Genomic DNA, 19,018 nt, shown 5'->3' on the forward strand with positions numbered 1-19,018 from the left:
TGGTGGTGGCGGAGCCGCTGGAATGTTCGCTCTTGTGACGTAGAAAAAGGTGGTCCGCAAGGGGTGCAGGTCCGCAGGTTGTTCCTCTCAGTCGAAGAACCCCCATCCCCGCATCGAGCTCCCTGGGGCTGCAGCTAAGCCGGGTAAGGGGTGCCATTGAAAGTAAGCTGGAAATGGGCTTGGACTAGCAGGACGAGACAGCCAAGACGTCGCCATATCGTGCTGTACCACGATTTGCCGCGCCATACGTATTGTATGCGTGCTTGTATAGCAATTGAGAGGAGGGGCGGTGGGCGCCAATGCCATTTCCTGAAAGGGCTTCTTGGCTGAGCTATGCAAACAAAGGGGGTGATTCAGCAATGACCTGTGCAACATGCAAGCTTCGCCCGAGACCGGGGCAACTTGCCGCAAAGTCGGCCACGGCCCAAGGATAACAAAGAATATGCCGTCTTGCAATGAATGGCAGATTCGTAACAACAGATCATCAAACCTGATTATACACGTGGAAGCTTGGGGACGCTTGGTCTGTTGGAGCCTTGGCACGTTGGAACATGCGAAGCTGGTAACCCGGTAGCCGGTAGCCCGGTATGCTCTCAACCCCTGCCAGCTGGCTCGTTGCAGTTGGTACGATCGGACAGTTGCTTGACCGCTGCGTAGCACAGCGACAAGCCTCCCACATGCATAGTCGTGAACAACCAATGCTATGCTTAACGTAGTTTAACCGTTCCACCGCAATCCTTGAGAGCATGCTTGGACAATCCTGTCGGTGGCGTTAAAGATGGTTGGAACAAGCCACGGTTACGCTTGGGCTGCTATTCGGATTCTTTGCTTTCCTGGTCATGCGTATAATTATCATTATTCAACTACAAATATGGGTCGTTGAAAGGCCATATGATGCAGGGTAGACTTTTGAAAACAGTCGAACTTCGTTATGCAGCTATCCCTGATCGATCCGGAGGCTTTCAAAGATGGCTTCAGCCTTGGAGCATTTCTGTCTGGAATCGCAAACGGAGTGCTTGACCCTAAGGCGCAGCCCGCTGGGCCTAAGCCGGATTCCAGCACAGCAGCTGCCGCGGCGCGGGTGTCCCTGGACAAGGCTCGCGCGCTGCTGGAGGTTTTTGAGAAGTAGGCCATGGCAGAGATGTTGATCGTCAAAACCGTGTCGCCTCGGCTTTAAGGTCGCACTCCCGATGCGCATGTTCCCAAAACTGCACTAGATCCCTCGCAACCCGCCCGTCCGCGTCCTCTCCAACAGTACTGAACCCATGACACCTCCCTTTATCGTGATACAACCCAGCAAAAACTCATTCTGCCCTCTAATTCCCTCGTCAGCATAGTTTTGCCGCCCAGTCTACGCGGGCCTTACCCCCGCCCTCGGTCCATTGCTGCCACTGCCTGCCGGCCCTCCTTCACACCAGCAGTGCTTATTTCCTATCCTGAACCCCTCCTCTCCATCTCCCCCCTCTCCCCCTTCTTTTCATTCGCCCCCTTCCTCCCCCCCCTCGTCCGCTTGCCATTTTGACATCCTACAGCTGGGCGCCGTTGCAACTTTCAAATTCCCCCGCTCCCGCCTCCCCCTCTCCCGCCTCAACCGCCTCTAGGGCTGAGTCCGAGGCGTTCTACACCCATGGCGAGGTCTCCAAGGGGGTGCAGGCCCTGCAGAACACCCTGGCGGCAGATCAGGCTAAGTACCAGGTCAGTGCCGTAAAGTAGGGGCTCTCGGGCGGCAAGCTATCTCCCTGACTGGCTGGCTGGCTGGGTGTTGGGGAGACGATTTGGGTGAAGGCTGCGCAGCCACCTGTCACCGGGACGTCATTTCGGGTCATCACCCCATCTGGGTCAAGCCCCTCACATCTACGGCAGCCGCCGCCACCATCCAGGTTGCCGGTTTCTTACCAGGGTTTCACCAGGGTTTCCCCTTACACCCCTCCCTTTTTTCCCGCCTGATTACCCCCCCAGCCCCGGCATGCTACAATCAAACGCAGCAAAAATTGCGTCCGTTCTTTCGGACTTGGACAGCTGGCGCATGGCACGTCGGCAGTGGTTCCCTCGACCTGAGCGTAAATCTGGCCCCGCCCAGCTATGTATGGTGCATTCCATCTCCATCGCCCCCTCGCACGCACACACACACACATACGCCGACAGACAGTTAGATAGACGCACACAGACACTTACACACACAGACACAGACACAAATGATGCCCCTGGAATCTGGGCTATGATTGATAAGCCGGCCGGTTTCCTTCCTCCCCATCAGAATCTTCCCTTCTCTTTCCTCCCCTCCCCTCCCCTCCCCCTCCCTCCCGGGGCTGGGGTGGTCCTTGTCCTCCTCCTTGCGCTCCAGAAAGCCCTGGCCTCGTGCAGCCGGCACTCGGAAAAGGCCCGGGAGGCATTCCGGCGCGTGGAGGAGCACAGCAACCGCGTGGGGCAGGTCGGCACCAGGCTGGGAGATAGGCTGCAGGTAGGGATGGAGGGTGGGGGCAGAGGGTGCAGGTAGGGCCGGGGGGAGGGTGGAGTGGGGGATGGGGTGAAGGTGGAGGGGGGCGGGGGGGATAAGGTTACGAGGTGCGGTGTGTGTGTGTGTGTGGGGGGGGGATTATCATTGCGAGAAAATGAACAATGAAAATGAACAATGAACTCCGGAAGGCTTCCAAGAGGTCCCAAACTGGCTAGGGAGGCCTGAGCGATGATGACGTCACCGGCGGTTGTTGTTGTTGTTGTTGTTGTTGTTGGTGGTGGTGGTGGTGGTGGTGGGGAAATGCGGGCCATGGTGTGCCGTACATCCAGGTGGTACCATATCCTATCTGGAACTGGTAGAACCTGGGGGAAATGGAAGTTCGCGTTGTCGCAAAAGCTGTTTTGCGATGTGACCTTACACACGGACCTGCAGCTTTTACTACACACACAAACTCTCTAATGCTCATTGTTGATGCGCGTCTCTGTGTGTGTGTGTGTTTGCGTGTTTCGCCCTTTTCCCCCTCCCTCCTCGTGGGAACCCCCATGGGCCGCACACACGCAATACACACACACACAAACACACACGCGCGCGCGCCCCCCCCTTAGCGTGCCGACGGTCTCCGTAGCCGCGCTCAGGAGTTGATTCGTCTTCTGGATTACCTGGCCCTCTTCGTGGTGCTGCCTGGGGGCGACCTGGCCTTCACTGAGGGCCTACCGGGTCTGTTTTGGGAGGACAAGAAACTGGTGGAGGCGGCGGTGAGGGGGTTGCGGGGGTGGGGGTGGCTGGGTAGGAAGGTGAGGGCGGGGCGGGGGGAGAAGGAGGGGCGAGGGGGGGGAGGGGGGTAACGGGCTGGGAGGGAAAGAGGGAAAGTGAGGTACACACATACATACGGACACACATACGCACATGACTTCTGAGAGAAGTGCGGGGGTATCATCTGTGCATCCAGACGGACAGACAGACAGACAAACATCCTGCAACTACAACATCCTTTTCCATGGATTCCCTTGTTTCATTTTACCCGCCCCCATATGGTTATCGTCGTTCCCACCCACCCCACATACAGACAGACAATCAGACAAACAGACAGACAGACATTTCAGACAGACAGACAATCAGACAAACAGACAGACACACATTTCCCATTACAGTCCTCCTCTTCTTTTCCCTCCTTTCCCCCATCCCGTCATCGCTTCTTAGACAATCGCGCACAAGTTGAGGGCCCTAACTTCGGAAGTGGCGAATGCGGGGGAGAGAAACAGACTGGCTGGAGCGGCAGCGGCGGCGGAAGACGCCGCGGCCGCAGCCGCCGGCAGCGGTAATGCGGCGGCGGCGGCGGCTCCTGGAGGCAGCGGTAGTAGTGGCGGCGGCGGCGCTGCCGCCGCTGCTACGGCGGCGGAGCGGCCGGAGATGGAGCCAGCGGTGGGGAGCTTGGAGTACGGCATTCGGCGGTTAGGGCAGTACTGCGTGTGGTTGGAAAACCGTGTTGTGGGCAGGTGGGTAGGTGGACGGTTGGGTTTGGGTGGTGGGCATTTTGTGTGGTGTGTGTGTGGTGTGTGTGTGGGGGGGGGGGAGGAAGGGGGCCCGACCATATGCCCGTTCCACCACCGTCACGGTGCATATCGCCCTTCGCATCCCCGCGTGCTGCCGCCCACAACTCCCCTCCGTCTTGACCCCCGGCCTCCCGTCGCGTGTATGTCCTCGCGTATGTATGTCCTCCCTCCCCCGCCTCCCGTCGCGTGTATGTATGTCCTCCCTCTTGCCCTCCTTGATTCAGATTTGACCAGGCCGTGGAGGATGACAATCTACGGGTGATGGGCGAATGTGCCAGGATCATGGCGGCCTTTGATAGGGAGAAGGCCATCATACAGGCACGGAGTTTGCGGACCTCCCTGTGCCGTTACGTGTTGATGTTCAATATGTGTCTCGGGCTTTGGAGGTCTGGGCCGGTTGCTTCTCTCTGGGGGTTTTAAGTGTGTGGGGTTTAGACATGCATCAGACATGCCTACAGACATTCATTCGGCGGGGGATTGTGTGGCGGCGAGGGAGGGGGTTTGTGTTGTGTGTGTGTATGTGTGTGTGTGTGTGGAGGTGGGGTGGCGTCAAGCGCTGCGGGGGCCAGCACCCCGTCTTGCTTCCCGCCCTCTTTTCCTCCCTCTCTCCCTCCCTCTCAACGTACCTACATACATACATACATACCTCCTTCCGCAGTTATCGATTTTGAATCTCGATAACACGACCTAAAATGATCCCCCTGTCCCCTCTTCTTTTCCCCTTCCCTAATCCCACAACCCTACACCCGTTTTCCCGCACCCCCCGTCGGTCTTACAGCGCTACATCTCGCTACTGCCGGTGTTTCAATCCTCAGTGGACGAGCTGACCTGGGTACGGGAGCCGGCAGTAGCTGCGGATGATGCGGTGGTTTCGGAGCGACTCAGACCGCTGTCGCGACTGTACGGCACGCTGGGGGACACGGTCGCGGTGGAGGTGGGTCGGGGGACGTGGCCGGGGAGGGACTCTGGGGAGGGGGCTTCACGCGACTTCGCATGATGTGTTTGTGTGTGTGTGTGGTGTTTGCGTGTGTGTATCCGTTTCATGAGTTTGTGCGGATGCGTATCTTATATTTGTGCGTGTGTGTGTGTGTGTGTGTGCGCGCGCGTGTGTGTGTGTGTGTGTGTGTGTTAGCGTGACAGTCAAGGGTGGAGGGGGAGGCCCTCCGCCGCGTCCACTGCCACGGCTGCCCACCCCCTTCTCCGTCAACCATCGTCTCCCTTCTTGGGCCCCCTCCCCACTTCCCCCTCCCTTTTCCCTCCCCCCCGCCCAAGGCTGGTCGTATGTCGTCCATCTTTCCGGACGCCCGTACGGCACTCCAGATGCTGGTGGCCAAGGTATTTGGGGACCGTGTGATCATGGCGTTGGAGAGGTGGGTGCGCGTTGGGGAAGGTAACGGGCGGCGGTGTGGGGTAGGGGTGGGGTGGGGGGTGGGGTAGGGGTGGGGTGTCTGTGAACGCGGGGTGGGGGGTCACAGTCCGTGAGGAGAGAAATACGGCAAAAGCTGGGAGTGGGTTTTGCGAGTCGTGGGGGAGAAAGAAGGGTGCGAAAGGAGGGGGAAGGGGAGGAAGGTGAAAGTATCGCATGGCCGAGAAACCCCGCGATGCGATCACTGCTCGAGCACCCCTCCCGTTTACTTCCCTCTGCCGTGCGTGCGTGTGACGTGTGACGTGACGTGTGTTTTACGTTCCATTACCCCGACCCCGCGTGCGTGAAACCCCTTCCGCTGGGCCCTCCACCTCCCGGTTAGTTCCTTATTTCGTGCCTCCCGTTAATCTTCGCTACTGCCAGGTTGCTAGAGGATACCTCAGAGGACGCCTTTAGCAGCAGCACCAGCTACAGCTCCGGCAGGCCGTTGGACGAGCTGGACGACGTGAATGAGGAGTACGGCAGCGATGCCGGTTCTGGGCGCTTCAGCCGCCGCCGCCGACGACGACGACGACGCGGTGGCCGCAGTGGCCGCGGCGGTGATAGCGGCAGCGACGACGACGATGATGACTATACCGACAGCAGCATCGAGAGTGGTAGCGGCGACGGCAGTAGCGATGACAGCGATGTCGGCGGAGGCGGTCGGCGGGGGAAGGGGCCGGCGGCGGCGGCGGCGGCGGCGGCGTCAGAGCGGCGGGGATCACCGCGACGTGGCACGACGGTGGTGGCGAAGCCGCTGCCGTCTGCCACCCGTCCGACGGGGCCCTCCATTACCATCCGTACTGGCCGTACATCAGTTTTGGATCTCCGCATGCGTCATGATCGACAATCTGGGGATGGCGGCGGCGGCGGAAGGGCCAGCGGCGGCGCCGGTGGTGTCGGCCGCCGCCGTCACAGCGACGGTGGCGACAGCGCCGGGCCTAGCGTTCTGGCGCTGCATTTATACCTGCGCCTGCTGGCGGCATCGTACGTTCGTACCAGAGAGCTTGCGGAACAGGTATCATCACCCCTTTCGAAATTTCGCTAATACCAGAACGGGTCTGTTTGTCTGTGTGTATGTCTGTATGTATGTATGTGTATAGCCTTTGAACACCCCCCATGCCCTCCCCCCTCTCCCCCCCTCTCCTCCTCCACAGGTGGACTCCGCGACGTCGGGCCAGGTGGATGTCAGCGGACTGGTGGGCGGTGTGTTTCAGCAGTTTTTGAAGCTGTATCCGGCTCCGGAGCTGCAGTGGCTGGACCTCATGGCGGAGAAGGATGTGAGAAGGCGGGGGGAGGGAAGGAGGGAGGGGAGGGAGAGGCGGAATCATATCAGTCAGATCATCATACCATTATATCATCACATCATTATATATCATTATATATCAATATATATATATATGTTATCATATCAATCACTACCAATCATATGCAAGAAGCAGCAAAGGATCGAATGTCGACGTCCAGCTCGTGCATTAAGCTGGTGTTGGATCCCAAAGGGAGGGAAGGGGGAGGGGAAAAAGGTGTGGGGTCGGTGGGTGGGGGGAGGGGACGAGGTAAGAAACACTGTCGCCCGGTGTGGCGAACACGGTAATGGGGAGAGCGGAAGGGGTGGGGTGAGGGCAGTGTGTTGACGGGGTGGGGTTTGGGCTCAATATGCATGTTTCCTTTTCGCTCGCTGGGTGTGTGTGTGTGTGGCGAAGAGGGGAAGGAAAAAGGGAAGGGGGGGGAAAGGAAGGGGTAGAAAAGTACAAACAGGACAACAAAAAACTGTTTTCGCTGTTGTGACCTAAAATGAAACGAGCGTGTATTGTGTGTGTGTGTGTGTTTTGCCGTACATCTGGTTCGCAGCTGGCGCCCGATTTCGATTCTGGGGACCCGCTCCATCGCCCCGCTCTCACCCTGGCCATTGCTGAGGGCCTTATTCGCCGAAATGCGGAAGCCGTACAGCGCTGCGCGCTGATGTGCCCGGCGGCCCAGGTGCCGTCATCCGTACGGTTGCTGTACGTCGGCGAGGCGCCGTACGACGGCAGGATGCCGGGTTGCCTCATGGAGCACCTACCCGGGTATGTACGACAATCATTTCCCTGTGTACGTGCGCAGGGGGAAAGGAAGTGAGGGGAGGGATTTTAGGGTTTCGTACGACGTGTGGGTCCGTTGCACCTGTACGGGAGGTTGGGGAGGGTGGAGTACTTTGGATAGGTCACAAGGTAATCTGCATTCCTTCAACTGCACGGAGTAGACATTGTTACATATCGGTAAAAGAAAGAGATGTTGGAAAAACATTTTAAAAAATAAAAATGGGAAGAAAAAAGATGTGGAGGATGTGTATAAATGAGGTGGTTGATACACAACTAACACACGTGTGGTGAGGTCGACTTAGGGTTTATTCCACCCCTCCATCCCGCCCCCCCCCTCCCGGTAGTTCGTCTTGCCCCCTCCCCCGCCTCTACTGGTCAGTTCTGCTTCTTGTACACTTTTCCCTTGGCAGCAGCTTTTCACTCGTTCGTGGTTCGTCTTTTGCCCCGGCCCCCGCCCCTCTTAACCTCTAACCCCACCCCACCCCACCCCCGATAGTTACCTGATCGCGGGTGTGGAGCGGGAAATGGAGCTCACCCTCCAACTGGACGGCCGCGGGGATATGGAGGCAGCCAACTTATACCGCCGACCACCACAACTACAACTACAACAACACGTGGTACGACAGCAAGGCCCTCCAGTGGCGGCGGCGCCGCCACTACCTCCGCCGCCGCCGCCCAGGCCGCCGGTGACACGCGCCGCCGCCGCCCAGGCCGCCCAGGTGGGCGGGTGGGCGAGAGGGGGAAGGGGGGACTGAGTGGTGGGTTTTGGATCTTGGAATCTAAGGGGAAAATCGGATCCTATACAAGGTAGTTTGCGGGGTTTGGAAAGGATTGGGGTTTTTAGAGGGAGCGGAAGTTGCGATCTGGACCGCGAGTTTTCTTTTCACCCAACCCCTGCCGTACACCCAACCCCTCGTCGCCCCACGTCTTGACCCGTGTTTCAACCCGCCGAGCTCATCCTGACCCTCATCCTCTCCTGTTTCCAGGCTTACGTGGCTGTACGAGTGGCCCCGGTGCTTTGTGCCGTACAGTACAGCAGCCAGGTTGTTAAGCGGTTGCAGGAATACCACGTGAAGGTACCGACGGGCAGGTTGGGGGGCCGAGTGTGTATGTACGTATGTATGTATGTACGTGTGTATGTATGTACGTATGTATGCGTGTTAGGCGGGGAATGGGGTCGGGAGGACATGTAGGTGGAACGTATGTGTAAGTGTGGCGGCCCCGGCGGGGGTGGGGCGGGGGATATGATGTATCACACACACACATACACATGCACAGATCCAAATGCGCGTAGGTGCCACTGTGTGTGTGTGTGCCTTCCTGTTTGTATGTGTAATCCCCCCTTTCCCCCCTTTCCCCCCTTTCCCCCCTTTCCCCGCGCATCAGTCCATATCCTCCCCGGCATCAGCTCCATTCATTCACGTGGTTCGTCCTCCCCCCTTGCCTCCCTCTCCCAGGTAATTCTGCCCCCCCTGGAGTCCTCCGCCCCGGAGGTGTCGGCCTGTGCTACGGGTCTGACCCTGGGTGTTCGGGCTGTGGAGGGCGCGGTGCTGTCGGTGATGCACGCGCTGGTGGACATGGTGGTGATCCAGGTGTGTGTGTGGGGGGGTAGGTGGTGGTGGGGGGGTGCGCCACGACGGGGGCTGAGGGGCTGCTGGGGATGCGAACCAAACTCAACCACACTCTGTCCCCCAAAACACACACACACACACACAACCATATCTCATGATGACGGTGACCATGATGATGATGATGATAATAATGACGATAATAATGATGATGATGATGATGATGATGATGGCGATGATGTTATCGCGAAGGCCGAGAAGGTTCTCATGTACGAGCAACGGCGGTCGGAGTTCCTCCCCCCCGGAGATCACCTGGATGCCGTACTGCTGGACAGACCTACAGACGCGTGTTTGCTGGTTTGTGCTCTATTTGAGGCACTGGGCAAGGTGGGCCGCTTCTGCGTGTATCTGTCTGTATGTCTGTCTGTTTATCCGTTTTAACATAGTTACGACTGCATTTGAGCCGCCATGTACGAGCGCCTTTGTTGCTAAAGCACCAGCCGGCTGTGTGTCCCACTCATCAGCTCCTCCTTCCCCCTAGGAATCCCAAACCCCCCAAACCCCTCTCACCCCAAACCCCCCAGGTTGCACGTGACAGTCTGTACGGCAGCAACTTGAGCTCCTTCCTGCTGGACGTGGGACTTCGAATGCATGCCACCTTCCTGAATCACATGCAACAATATGTGTATAACGCTGCCGGTGAGCGCAGGGAGGCCTCATCCCCAAGAAATAAATACAAATACACACACGCACACGCACATGCAAACCTGGCGTGTGTGTGTTCATCTTGCGTGTGACCTCTGAGCTGCGAGCAGGGCGTGGCGAGGATGGCACCGGCTATACGTGTGTGTATGTATGTATGCATGTATGTGTTTGTATGTACGGGGCAGTATGTGCATGCACACGTGCATTTGCATGTGCATGTACACACACGGATAAACAGTTCCTATAAATGAACACCGTCAAAAGTCGTTGCTTGTAAACGAAATGAAGGATTTTTCATGTAGAATTTCCATAATTTTCGCGTCGAATCATTTTTTTGCCTCTGTTTGGAAGGCCACCGCCTTACCTTGTCCGCCCATCCACCCACCCACCCACCCACCCATCCTCCCGGGCTCTCCTCAGAACTCTACGGGCACCTGGCACTCTCAACTCCCCCCCTCAAAACCCCTCTCCCCATCCCCCCGCCCCTCCAGGTGCGCTCCGCTGGCGCAATGACGTGGCAGCTTACTGTGATGTGTTTCGGAGCTGGGGTCTGCCCTTGCTAGACAGCCGCTTGGGGGCCGTGGGGGGTTTGGTGGGGATACTGGTGGTGGAGCCCGATCAGCTGCTACCGCTCATTAACGGGACCCTAAGACTGGATCACAGGTTTGGGGGCTTGTTGGGGGTTACTGGGGGGTTTCGGAGGCTGAGGAAAGGGGAGGAGTAAATGCGTGTGTGTGTGGGGGGGTTGGGGTGGAGGCGGCGCGGAATGGGCCCCGGGGGTGTGGGAGGGGGGGATGTTAGGGGTTTTGAGGTGGCGGTGGAGGAACGAGTAGCTTCTGTGTGGTGCTGTGCAGTTGTAAGGACTGTACTTGTGCTCGTGTGTACGTGCTGTCGTGTTTGTTCGGTGTATGCTTGCGTGTAGGAATTGATTCTTCCAGGATTCGTTTATACGTCGTTGTACAACATGTTACAGAACTGAGCCGTTCCTCTGTGTGTATACATTCCTCGTACCTATCTATTCGTCTAACTACTTATCTACGTCCCTCCAGGGAGGCCATCAAGTACGTCCGGCTGCGTCAGGACTTCCACACGGCCCGAGTACAAGGCCGCGCCCTGCAGCAAATATTTGGAAGCGAGGATGCCGTACCCGGACAGCCGGCAGTAGCAGCAACAGCGATAGGGCCCGGCGGCGGCGGCACCGCCACCGCTGCCGTCGCTGGCGGCGGTAGCAGGAGATGACGACCCGGGTGGGGGCGGGGGTACTGTGGGGATTTGGGATTTGTGAGGAGCGAGGAGGAGCGAAGGGGGAGGCGGGAGGGGTGAGCGAAGGGGGAGGGGGGAGGGGGGAGCGAAGGGGGAGGGGGGAATAGGGGGAGGGGGGAGCGAAGGGGGAGGGGGGAGGGGATTTTGTTGGGAGTAGCGATGTTGGGGGTCGTGGAGGACGCAGGGGCGGCGTGGGGGTGCCGGGTGTTCAGGGAGCTGCTGGGTGTGAGTATCTATGTATGTATGTATGTGTGTATATGTATGTATTCGTGTATGTACGTCCGGATGCAGTGGGTTCGAACACAGTGGTGGTGGTGGTGGTGGTGGGGAGTTGTGGGAACGGAAAACGAGCAGTGAGATGAGTTGTGTTGCGTTGCGTGGGTGCTGCTGCTGCTGCTGCTGCTGCTGCTGCTGCGCCTGTGCTGCGTTTATAGGAGGCCCCCCCTTCTGGCTGTGGGGTTGACGGTGGCGGTTGTTATGGTGGTGGGGATGTCTGCTAGGGGTTGTGGGCTTTTGGAGCTTTCGTCGAGAGGCACCTCGCGCATAGCAGCATAACAGTAGTCGGAAGCGGTCCGGAGTGATTTCGTTTTGTGGAACTGTGTGTGTAAAATGGAGAAGTCGTGTTCGCGGGGTAAGTATACTGCGACATGAATGTGCACGGCGCGGTGTTCGACCTGGTGGACGGTGTTGACATCTCCACCACCAGCACCAGCACCACCACCACCACCACCACCACCATCACCACCCCAAACATTTCCGCTTTGCGTCCCCCCCGCCACCATCGTCATCATCATCGTCATCATCATCGTCATCGTCATCGTCCCCCCGAGGCCCTTCTCTCCCCGGGTCACGTGGTTCAACATCACCGCCATCGTGCGTAATCATCATCGCCATCATCATCGCCTTGAACGACGAGGATGCCTCACACTCTTGGGATGTAATCCAGTGTTCGGGTTATACAGACAAACAGACAGACAGGCATGCGGACAGCGCTGCTGCTACAACCGGTAGTGAATTGTTAGGATCCCCACGACGTAACACCAATCAAATTAAACCGGTAGATTTAGCGCTCTTCGAGTGTAGGGGTGTTGAAGATTTCGGTGAGATAAATTCTGGAGAGGACGAGGTAGGGTAGGAGGTCAGAGGTAGCCCAGTCGGCGGGCCCCTAATCCGGCGCGAGCGACCACCCGGACTGGGGGATAGACGCCATCGTTGTTTTGGCCTTATGATAAATAGGATGTAGCAAACTGGTAACTAATACTTGGTTAGGACGTGGCAGCAACCTGAGGCTGGGGCTTCGCGAAAAAATAAGATCCACTTTGCGAGTGCGCATGAGGACGCGGGTGGAATTAAGTCCTTAAGTCTTGTCGTGGAAGTAAAGGTTTTGAGTGTGCTTAGAGTGCTTAGGAAGAGAGGGATAACACTAGGGAGAGGAATTTCGAGAGCCGCCGCGCCCAGAAGTTGGGCTGACGCGCCCATATGGCCAAATGAAGCGATGTTTCAACATCTTGGGGTAACAACAGACCGAGGCCTATGGCGGAGAATGGCAATATATTCTAATCCGTTGAAGAAACGCGGCTTTGTTGCGTCGCTAGATTTTTTGTCGTGACTCATGCGGATGTCAGCAGTCTGCAAAGCGAGAACAGCAAACGAGGATGATACCGCTTGCTGTATTGCTGTAGATGTTTTATTTTGCAAACGCTGATATTGAACTAGATTTAGATGACTCTCTTCCTTTCACAAAAACCACCGCTGAGTTTCTAATACAAGCAACAGTCGTCGATGAGGTAGTGCGATGATGGCTGTGAGAACAAATATAATTTCCTTTCCCTTTTCAAGTCTGCAACTACTGAGAGCACAACTGCTATCAGGGCTGTAACTGTTATTCTTATGACTTATGGGTCGTAGCAAAGTCACCTCTCGGTAGTTGATGACGCATGCAACATAGCTTCTTTATGTTCACCCTAAATAAATTGCTATTATTGGCGGGAAACTGATGTAGGCATGTGCTGACGTGTATCCACTCTTTGTATCCATGTTATGGGATTTTCATGGATACAAAGAGTGGTTCGACCAGCAAACACGTCGCGGTCTCTTATTCGTCGGTAACGATGCAAAAGTTGTTACCAGCAGCAATTTTGATCATAAGTGTCACTTCTGCCTTTTCCTCACTACTCGCGGAATGGCCGAAAAGGTGAAACGACCTTTGACAAAAGCTAAGCAAATCTATTACAAAAATATTCAATATGATGTTACAACCGGATGATCCGTTCCGTTCCATCTTTGGCGTCCATGGCTGCCGAGGGCCGTTGATAGCGGCGGTTAAGCTTCCAGCTTTAAAATAAATATATATCTTAAGCTTATAGAATAGGTTTAAAGTTCGCATATATAAACGTTCCGCACGAAGCTGTCTTCTGGCTTAAGTACGTAGACGTGCATACGGATGGCTGTCGTACCTATTCCGTTCCAAAGGAAATAGTCCGGTTTCTTGGTTGTTTTATTTTTCAAACTGCTGCTTTTAGATGAACGGAGGGACCGCACAAGGTGCGCCGGTTATCAACGCCGATATGGCAACTCCAGGTTCACAGCCTCTGGGTCCGGGGACGGAAAGCCCGCGAAGTTCTGTTAAGGTGTGGCACGTAAAATGCAATAAAATTCAATATTACTTTGCACAAATGTCTACACTTTGTCTTCTTGCAGCAGCAGCGTATCGAAGGTAACCAACCGCATTCCGGTCCGCCATCGCCATCGTCTGCACCAACAGCCTACAGCCTATTAATGGCGGATGTACAGCAGAGTGGCTTCGGCGGCGGCGGCGGAGGAGGCGGAGTAAACGGCGCCCGGGGGAGCATGGAGCGTTCCTCGCGGCTGCTGCCGCTGCGGCAAGCTATCTTGGCCAATAGCATCGTCAATAACCAATACAATGAAGATGCTGGTGATGAAATTGAGGATATTGCTAATGGCGGCGTGGCGGACGCTAACCACTGGGCCGCATCCAGCTTGCTCATGCGCACGAAGTGCAACGGAGCCGACAGCAGTACTCATGGTGAAGCAATAAGCGAAGAACTTAGGCAGTCTCAGCATAATGTGGAGGGCGCAGTTGCGATGGAATTGGTCGGCAGACGCCCACCGCGACGGAAGCGCAGCCAGCAGCTTACCTGCCCCGGGCCTGAAGAGGCTCCGAAGCACATCGGCCTTTGGGCAGACTTTTGGCAACAAGCTAAACAGCAGCTAAGAGTGAGTGTGGTTGCATGCTTCAGAGATGTCGTACGTGTCCCTGGATGGTTGGACCCCGCAAAGGAACAATGTAGAAGTACGGATATGTACGGATGCTCGTAAGACCCTCCGTTCCACTTCTTCCCTTTCCCACGCACGCCCCTGTCCCCTTCCCGAACAACTATACACATGCGCATGTGAACGTCACACACACACACACACACACGTACATCGCCCTACGGACGGACGTATACGCCAGTTTTACAAGGATGCAGCGGTACGGAAATGGTGGATCCTGGCGGTTCCGTTGCTGCTGTGTCTGCTACTGGTCGGGTTGGGTGTGTTTGGTGTCGTATATGCCGCCACTCAAATGACGGAGCAGCAGCGGGACTATGTGAGAGGTGCACTTGCCTCCACGGCAATCGGTACGGTGGCCGGGCAGCTGGAAATTGCCACATTTGGTGAGTTTTATGGGTGTATGTATGTTTGTATGTCTGTGGGGGGGGAAGAGAGGGGAGGTCAGGGGGAGGGTTAGGGAGGGGGGCGACCTGCGGGTTATCAAGGGGGCCAGCTGGGGGGGGGATTAAGAGGGGTTGTGGCAGGGTGGAGGAGAGCTAGGTTAGGGTTTAGATTTTAAGGTGCCGGGACAAACAAGTGCCGAAGTGTGCGTGTGTAAGTATGTATGTATCTAGCATGTGTGTATGTAGATGTGTATATATGTACTTATGTGCATGGTACTTCATGTCGTGGGGAGCGTACAGCCCTCCCATACCACCACCCCCCCTCACAGCCGATTTCCCACCCGCCCCGGACATTCCCCCACCCGCCGCTGGCACCTAGCATCTGCGACTTCCTGTTGTCTTGGTATCCTCACCTGGCATTTGCGACCTGCCTGCCGTAACAGCCTCCTGCCATATAACTGATTCGCGTAGTGCAGTTTTATTTTTGCGCCTCCCCTAACCCCCTTGTCGTCGTTTCTCTTTTCCACGCGTGTGCGCGTGTGTGTGTGTATGCAGCCGTTATGACCCTCAGCGCCTTCCTGACTCAACGACCCAACTGTACGGAATTGGATACCGGCTACAACCAGTTGGCGAGTGTGATTTTTCAGTGGGTAGGTCAGTGGGCGACATTTCGTACATTTCGTACATTTTGTACAGAGACGAGCTGACCCCCTAGGTGGGCTGGGGAAATGCGAGGTGGGGTGAGGGCGGGGAGAGGGTGTTTCGGAACAGTGTTTTAAGAGGTTGTGGATGTAGACGTGGACGGTACAGAAAGGGGTATAGTGCGAGAGAGGGGGAGGGAGAGGAAAGAGGGAGGTAAAGCGGGGCTCTTGTCTTGCCTTTGAGGCGCTGCTGGGGAATGATGTTTGTGTATATATCACTATGTTTTATTAATATTTATCATAGAATATATGTAATGTATTTATTATAATTTCACACCGCTTCCTCTGTTACTACTCCGCCTTCTACCCGCTATTGCAACGTAAGCCGCACATTTGTGAATTCTCACATGCAGGACGCCAAGCAGGCTGTGTACCAGCTGCAGGCCATGCCTGCCGCGGTCGTCAAGTACATCCACCCGTACCCGAATCCGGAGCTCGCCAAAAAACTCATTGGACGAGACATTCTGTACGAGGCGCAGTACAGGAACGACACAATCAAGCAGATTCAGGCCCGTGATCAGCGACTGCTTTTGGGGCCTTATGACCTGCTGGAGGGATTCAAAGCAATGTGTAAGTGTATGTTGGCGGTTTGTGTGCGTCCTTGAGCTGTGTGTGTGTGTGTGTGTGTGTGTGTGTGTTGGCCCAGGGGTGGTTAGTGGCCTTCACCGGTGTCACCCGCGATAGCGTTCCCTTTCCCCTTTCACGGTGGTGAAACCCTGGAGGGGCTTCCTAGCCCTTTCACTCTGTCGCCGACTGCTCCTTCACTGCCGACAGATTCGTGTCTGAACTTGTGCATCAGTATGTCAGTATGTCAGTATAGATGGACGGATGGACGCGGAGCGTGCTCCTGCTCGTATCATCATACACATCTGTATGTGCGTGTGTGTATGTATGTGGGTGCGTGTGTGTTCTTATCTCTGCCGCCGCGAGGCCGCCCCCCCCCACCTGGTTTCCACCTCCTTAGCCCCTCCTGCTTCCCCCTTTCCCCTTCCGTCCCCCCTTCCCAACTCCCTCCGGACGCAGTCGTGACGTATGCCGTTTTCCTTCCCGCGCCTGACCCACTGCACGACTGGGGCTGTGGCGTACAGCCGTACAAATGCCCACCAGACACCTGTTGGTTGCCTGATGCGGCCAATCCCGGTGGTTACTTGAAGCTGTGGGGCATGGCCACAAGTCTAGTACGATTGGACGTGCTCAAGGTACGATCAACTGAGCACGCTGGCCCATTTCCAACCGTCCTAACGGTCTTCGGCATATCCAGCTATGTCGGTATATACACGCGGCACTTCGTTGGGGGGCCCCCTGGAGGACGGGGCTGCACCGGTGTCCTCTATACGCGGAATCCCCCGTTCCCTCTCCGCTTACAGAGTAAAGCTAACACACACAAGTAGTCCTTTCTTTACCTGATTCAAAAATCTCCTCCCTTTCCCTGTCCCCCCAAGCACACACAGAAGACATACACACAGGCATACAAACACACACACACACACGCACACGCACAAACCCCTCTCCATCACCCCCCCCAAGCACAGGAAGGTTTCGGTTTCCAAACCTATGAGGAACAGGGCTACCATTTCCGACTTCGACAGCTGCCAGATAACATCAACCGCGAAGCTGTTATTGACGGTACGGCAGAACCACCCCGGGATCCCGTAACGCTCACATTTCAAAAGTACAACCTCCAATGGGTTTTTGAAGTGGCGCCGGCGGCGGGTTGGGTACCGGCCTGGCGGGACCCGTGCCTTGCTGCGGTTATAATTGGGTCGGTTGTGGTTTCGTCGCTGGTTTTGTGGCTACTCCTCACCCGTGAAAAGCACAACCTGCTACTGCGGGCGATGCTTCCCAGAAAGGTGGGGAGGGAGGGAGGGGGGAGGGGGCCGCGGGGGGGGGAGGGGGAAGTGGGGGGCAAAGAAGGGTTGCGTGAGAGGGGGATGAGGCCACATATACAGTACGGTGGCTTGTGAAGTGGGGAGTGGAGCTGCGGGGGTTGGAGATATAAGCGGTGTAGTTTTGGGTGGGGGGTGTTTTAGGGGTTGAGGTGGGGTGCGTGTGTGTGCGTGTGTGTATGTGTACAATATTCCGTTCCGATCCGGTTTTTCCGTTGTGTGTCCTGTGCAGCTATCTATCCTTCCCGGTCAGCGTTGAATCATTCGGCATTCGGCGTTCGATGGATCCACCCATCGTGCACATCCCTACCTCCACTCACACAGGGGGGCCAGGGGGGTCGCTGCTGCCTATCCTTCCGCTTCACGGAGGTCCAACACGTCCTTCCGCACGCAAACGCAAACGCAAAAGCACACGCACACGTCTCTTTGGCCGCTCCCTTTGGCCGCTCAGGGCACTGGACAATAGCGATGCGCGCTTGCCCTCCTTACGACATGCACACATACATACCTAACTGCCTTTTCCCCCCACATACATACATACATACATACACACGCGCAACCTAAAACCCACACGACTCCCACCACGCAGGTTATTCGTCAGCTCCAACGAGGCGAGCAAACGGTGGTGGAGGAATATCACGACCCAGTTACGATTCTTTTCACGGATATCGTGTCGTACACGGAAGTTGCTTCCCAACTGACACCTCTCCAGGTGGTTAGGTTGCTCAACGACCTGTACACTGAATTCGACGCACTAACAGACAAACACGGCGTCTACAAAGGTGGGTCGGGGTCTTCTGCAAGAAGCAGTGTATTGTGTGTAAAGACGTACGGACGTACGGGTGCATGTGCACTACCTGGATTTAATGATCCGCCTGAGCCGCGTCTTAGTACAGATCGTCAAACAAAAAGAGTCCCGCGAGCTATATGTTCACCTGCCACGTTTGCGGCCCCCAACACAACCAGAATATATTTCATTATTAGCCATTAGGGATCGGCCACCGGGGATGCTCCAGGAGGGGGCCGTCGTAGGTGGGTTGATGGACAGGTGGGTGATGGACATCATTCCAGGTCGTGTTGAGCTGAAGTGTGCCAGCTCTAAAAGCTCTTGAGTGTAGGCCAACGTTTTAGAGGACCAGAAGGCCAATACCTTAGAGATATCACCTAGGGTGCAACCATAGCCGTGTGTCTTCGGCGGGGTGCAGTTGAGTACCCACATCGCCGTGTTGGACATCTTACATCTCCACATGCAATCCGAGTGCCCGTCTTCGTTGTTTTGTTTTGCCCGTCGTTGTAGTAGTACTGCCAATTTCTTTCCTCGAAACACTCGCTCGTTTGTCCGTTTCATTATCTTTCCTTTTGTGGCCCAACCGTCATCAACTGTACAACTGACAACCAACTGATCCAATCGCCTGCGCTCCGGAAATGTGTACGGCGTCCTGTCTGACTGCCTGGGTGCGTGTATGTGGCTTTCCGTACGGCCGGACGTACGGCTCCTGTACGACCTGCAGTGGAGACAATTGGTGACGGTGAGGAAGCGGTTGGACTTCGGGTGTTTCCCCAGTCAGTTGGTTCGTTGGTTGGTTGGTTGGTTGGTTGGTTGGTTGTGGTTTTAAACGTTTTGGTGTTAGTTCCTGTGACACCTGAGGGCATCTAAGGGCACAGAGGGGAGAAGGCGTTCCGCGTGTGTGCGGTGTTTCTGGTTACCTAGCTTTCGCGCC

General features: G+C 56.2%; 2 protein-coding genes across 2 annotated transcripts; both read left to right on the forward strand.

Moving 5' to 3' along the window:
* Window positions 1-931: 931 nt before the first annotated feature.
* On the forward strand, window positions 932-11,009 carry VOLCADRAFT_97433 (uncharacterized protein; the record flags this gene model as incomplete). Its single annotated transcript, XM_002956349.1, has 19 exons — window positions 932-1,125; window positions 1,602-1,695; window positions 2,345-2,461; window positions 3,064-3,213; window positions 3,659-3,954; window positions 4,236-4,407; window positions 4,790-4,945; window positions 5,284-5,381; window positions 5,801-5,976; window positions 6,235-6,434; window positions 6,574-6,696; window positions 7,268-7,482; window positions 7,994-8,216; window positions 8,484-8,573; window positions 8,955-9,089; window positions 9,318-9,452; window positions 9,650-9,764; window positions 10,262-10,433; window positions 10,820-11,009. The coding sequence occupies 19 exons, from the start codon at window positions 932-934 to the stop codon at window positions 11,007-11,009; spliced, it is 3,051 nt and encodes a 1,016-aa protein (XP_002956395.1).
* A 2,546-nt stretch (window positions 11,010-13,555) lies between these two features.
* Window positions 13,556-18,345, forward strand: cyc8 (guanylyl and adenylyl cyclase family member; the record flags this gene model as incomplete). The annotated part of the gene is made up of 9 exons (XM_002956350.1): window positions 13,556-13,577; window positions 13,798-14,270; window positions 14,509-14,710; window positions 15,266-15,360; window positions 15,765-15,981; window positions 16,435-16,610; window positions 16,944-17,261; window positions 17,887-18,079; window positions 18,264-18,345. Coding segments are annotated over 9 exons (1,778 nt in total), but the record flags the coding sequence as incomplete, so codon positions are not given.
* Window positions 18,346-19,018: the final 673 nt, after the last annotated feature.

Source organism: Volvox carteri (genome assembly GCF_000143455.1).
Source record: "Volvox carteri f. nagariensis unplaced genomic scaffold VOLCAscaffold_60, whole genome shotgun sequence".
In the NCBI taxonomy this organism is placed as follows: Eukaryota; Viridiplantae; Chlorophyta; class Chlorophyceae; order Chlamydomonadales; family Volvocaceae; genus Volvox; species Volvox carteri.